Source organism: Nerophis lumbriciformis, linkage group LG25, assembly GCF_033978685.3.
Source record: "Nerophis lumbriciformis linkage group LG25, RoL_Nlum_v2.1, whole genome shotgun sequence".
NCBI lineage: Eukaryota > Metazoa > Chordata > Actinopteri > Syngnathiformes > Syngnathidae > Nerophis > Nerophis lumbriciformis.
Window position 1 is genome coordinate 35,649,303 of NC_084572.2, and position 5,000 is coordinate 35,654,302.

The 5,000-nt window shown below is 38.3% G+C and overlaps 1 protein-coding gene across 1 annotated transcript in view; it reads right to left on the reverse strand.

Moving 5' to 3' along the window:
• Positions 1 to 5,000, reverse strand: part of LOC133621877 (slit homolog 1 protein-like) — a 134,299-nt gene that overhangs the window by 56,936 nt on the left and 72,363 nt on the right. Inside the window, exon 14 of the mRNA XM_061984299.1 lies at positions 4,281 to 4,444. Coding sequence (XP_061840283.1) covers positions 4,281 to 4,444 — 164 coding nt within the window. The remainder of the gene's footprint in view (positions 1 to 4,280; positions 4,445 to 5,000) is intronic.

Below are 5,000 nucleotides of genomic sequence, written 5' to 3' on the forward strand. Positions count from 1 at the left end.
ATACACTACCGAAATCCTCTCACACACATTACTGAAATCCTCTCACACACATTACTGAAATCCTCTTATACATACTACTGAAATGTTTTTCTCTCATAAACACAACTGAAATCATCTCATACACACTACTGGCATCCTCTCACACTACTGAAATCCTCTCACACACATTACTGAAATCCTCTTATACATACTACTGAAATGTGTTTCTCCCATAAACACTACTGAAATCATCTCATACACACAATTGGCATCCTCTCACGCTACTGAAATTCTCTCACACACATTACTGAAATCCTCTTATACATACTACTGAAATGTGTTTCTCCCATAAACACTACTGAAATCATCTCATACACACAATTGGCATCCTCTCACACTACTGAAATTCTCTCACACACATAACTGAAATCCTCTTATACATACTACTGAAATGTTTTTCTCTCAAAAACACTACTGAAATCATCTCATACACACAATTGGCATCCTCTCACGCTACTGAAATTCTCTCACATACATTACTGAAATCCTCTTATACATACTACTGAAATGTGTTTCTCCCAAAAACACTACTGAAATCATCTCATACACACAATTGGCATCCACTCACACTACTGAAATTCTCTCACACACATAACTGAAATCCTCTTATACATACTACTGAAATGTTTTTCTCTCAAAAACACTACTGAAATCATCTCATACACACAATTGGCATCCTCTCACGCTACTGAAATTCTCTCACACACATAACTGAAATCCTCTTATACATACTACTGAAATGTGTTTCTCCCATAAACACTACTGAAATCATCTCATACACACAATTGGCATCCTCTCACACTACTGAAATGCTCTCACACACATAACTGAAATCCTCTTATACATACTACTGAAATGTGTTTCTCCCATAAACACTACTGAAATCATCTCATACACACAATTGGCATCCTCTCACACTACTGAAATTCTCTCACACACATAACTGAAATCCTCTTATACATACTACTGAAATGTTTTTCTCTCAAAAACACTACTGAAATCATCTCATACACACAATTGGCATCCTCTCACGCTACTGAAATTCTCTCACACACACTTCTGAACTCCTCTCTTACACACTAATGAACTCTCTTACACACTGCTGAAATGTTTTCTCTCATTCACACTACTGAAATGTTTTCTCTCATACACACTACTGAAATGTTTTCTCTCATACACACTACTGAACTCTCATACACACTACTGAAATGTTTTCTCTCATAAACATGACTGAAATCATCTCATACACCCAACCGGCATCCTATCACACTACTGAAATTCTATCACACATACTTCTAACTCCTCTCATACACACTACTGAACTCTCATACACACTAATGAACTCTCTTACACGCTACTGAAATGTTTTCTCTCATACAAACGACTGAACTCTCATACACACTACTGGAATGTTTTCTCTCATAAACACTACTTATATCATCTCATACACACAACTGACATCCTCTCACATGACTGAAATCCTCTCACACACACTTCTGCACTCCTCTCATACACACTACTGAACTCTCATGCACTACTGAAATCATCTCAAACTACTAGAATCCTCTCATACAGACTACTCAAATCTTTTTCTCTCATACACGCTACTGAAATCCTCTCACACACACATCTGAAATCCTCTCTTACACACTAATGAACTCTCTTACACACTACTGAAATGTTTTCTCTCATTCACACTACTGAAATGTTTTCCCTCATACACACTACTGAACTCTCATACACACTACTGAAATGTTTTCTCTCATACACACTACTGAACTCTCATACACTACTGAAATGTTTTCTCTCATACACACTACTGAACTCTCATACACTACTGACATGTTTTCTCTCATAAACATGACTGAAATCATCTCATACACCCAACCGGCATCCTCTCACACTACTGAAATTCTATCACACATACTTCTAACTCCTCTCATACACACTACTGAACTCTCATACACACTAATGAACTCTCTTACACACTACTGAAATGTTTTCTCTCATACAAACGACTGAACTCTCATACACACTACTGGAATGTGTTCTCTCATAACACTACTTAAATCATCTCATACACACAACTGACATCCTCTCACATGACTGAAATCCTCTCACACACACTTCTGCACTCCTTTCATACACTACTGAACTCTCATACACTACTGAAATCATCTCAAACTACTAGAATCCTCTCATACAGACTACTCAAATCTTTTTCTCTCATACACGCTACTGAAATCCTCTCACACACACACATCTGAAATCCTCTCAAACACTACTGAAATCATTTCAAACACACCACTGAAATTATCTCACACACACACACACTACTTAAATCCTCTCACACACTTCTGAAATCCTCTCAGACACTACTGAAATCCTCTAATACACACTAATGAATTGTTTTTCATACACTACTGAAATCCTCACAAACACACTACTGAAATCCTCACACACACATTACTGAAATCCTCTCATTTCCACTACTGAATTGTTTTCCCCGTTCATACACGTTGCTGAAATCCTCTCATACACACTAAATGTAAATGTAAATGGGTTATACTTGTATAGCGCTTTTCTACCTTCAAAGTACTCAAAGCGCTTTGACACTATTTCCACATTCACCCACATTCATACACACGTTGACACACTGATGGCGGAAGCTGCCATGCAAGGCCCTAACCACGACCCATCAGGGGCAAGGGTAAAATGTCTTGCTCAAGGACACAACGGACGTGAAGGTGGGGATTGAACCAGGAACCCTCAGGTTGCTGGCACGGCCACTCTCCCAACTGCGCACGGCTACTCTCCCAACTGCGCCACGCCGTCCCCACTACTGAAATCATCTCATACAAACAACTGACATCCTATCACATGACTAAAATCCTCTCACACACAATTCTGCACTCCTCTTCTGAAATGTTTTCTCTCATTCACACGGCTGAAATCCTTTTAAACAGACTTTTAAAATCCTCTCATACACACTACTTAAATCATCTCAAAAACACTACTGGAATCCTCTCATACAGACTACTCAAATCTTTTTCTCTCATACACGCTACTGATATCCTCTCACACACACATCTGAAATCCTCTCAAACACTACTGAAATCATTTCATACACACCTCTGAAATTATCTCACAAACACACTACTTAAATCCTCTCACACACTACTGAAATCCTCTCATACACACTAATGAATTGTTTTTCATACACACTACTGAAATCCTCACACACACATTACTGAAATCCTCTCATACACTACTGATTTTTTTTTTTTTTGCTCATACACGTTGCTGAAATCCTCTCATTCACACTACTGTTTTTTTTCTCTCCCACACATTACTGATATCCTCGACCACACACTACTGAAATCCTCACACACACATTACTGAAATCCTCTCATCCACACTACTGATTTTTTTTTGCTCATACACGTTGCTGAAATCCTCTCATTCACACTACTGTTTTTTTTCTCTCCCACACATTACTGATATCCTCAACCACACACTACTGAAATCCTCACACACACATTACTGAAATCCTCTCATACATACTACTGATTTTTTTTTTTTGCTCATACACGTTGCTGAAATCCTCTCATTCACACTACTGTTTTTTTTCTCTCCCACACATTACTGATATCCTCGACCACACACTACTGAAATCCTCACACACACATTACTGAAATCCTCTCATACACACTACTGATTTTTTTTTGCTCATACACGTTGCTGAAATCCTCTCATTCACACTACTGTTTTTTTTCTCTCCCACACATTACTGATATCCTCTACCACACACTACTGAAATCCTCACACACGCATTACTGAAATCCTCTCATGTACACTACTGATTTTTTTTTTCCGCTCATACACATTGCTGAAATCCTTTCATACACACTACTGTTTTTTTCTCTCTCCCACACATTACTGATATCCTCTTATACACAATACTGAAATTCTCTCAAACCCACTACCGAAACTGAGAGTGCTTTATTCATGTGTGTGAGAGAATAATGTTTCAGTTGGTTAAGTGAAAGTGTTTCAGTAGTGTGTGTGAGAGGTAATTGTGAATAATATGTCTCAACAACCCCTCACTCACACTCGCACACACACACACACACACACACACACACACACACACACACACACACACACACACACACACACACACACACACACACACACACACACACACACACACACACACACACACACAGACACACACTGACCAGAGCATCGGAACTTGCTGCTTTTGATCTGCGCGATGCGTTTGTTGGCGAGGCGGCGAGGGCTGGCACAGCGCGCCCCGCTGGTCTCGATGGGGTTGGAGCGCAGGAAGTCTGCGAGCCACTTGACGTTGCAGTCGCACACGAAGGGGTTCTGGGCCAGGTGGCTGATGGGAGAGCACAAGGTGAGTCACACCTGATGCTCGCTATGATCAATGTGCCCATCCCACTTTTGTGCTGCCGAGTCCTATCGTCCATGGGTTAGATCAGCCGATTCTGATCACTAATCACGGATCTACTTGGTGATTTCACCGGTGTGAAGTTGGAAAATGTTCAAATAACATTTGTTTGTGCCGTAACGTTTTTTTAAGTTATAATAAAATATATTTTTTCTGACCAGTGATGTCATCCAGCTTTTGATAATGTTAATGTTAATAACAAAAAAACAATAAAACTTAGCAACATAAAAATAAAATAATAACATAAAAACAATTACAGTTAATAAAATCAAAACTATAATAGCTAGTAACATAAAAACAATAATATATGGTATATATACGTATATATTTATATATATATATATATATATATATATATGTATGTATGTATGTATGTATGTATGTATATGTGTAGGTGTGAATGTATGTATATGTATATATATATCGATATATATGTGTTTATGTATATATATATAAATACATCTGTGTATGTACAGTATATATA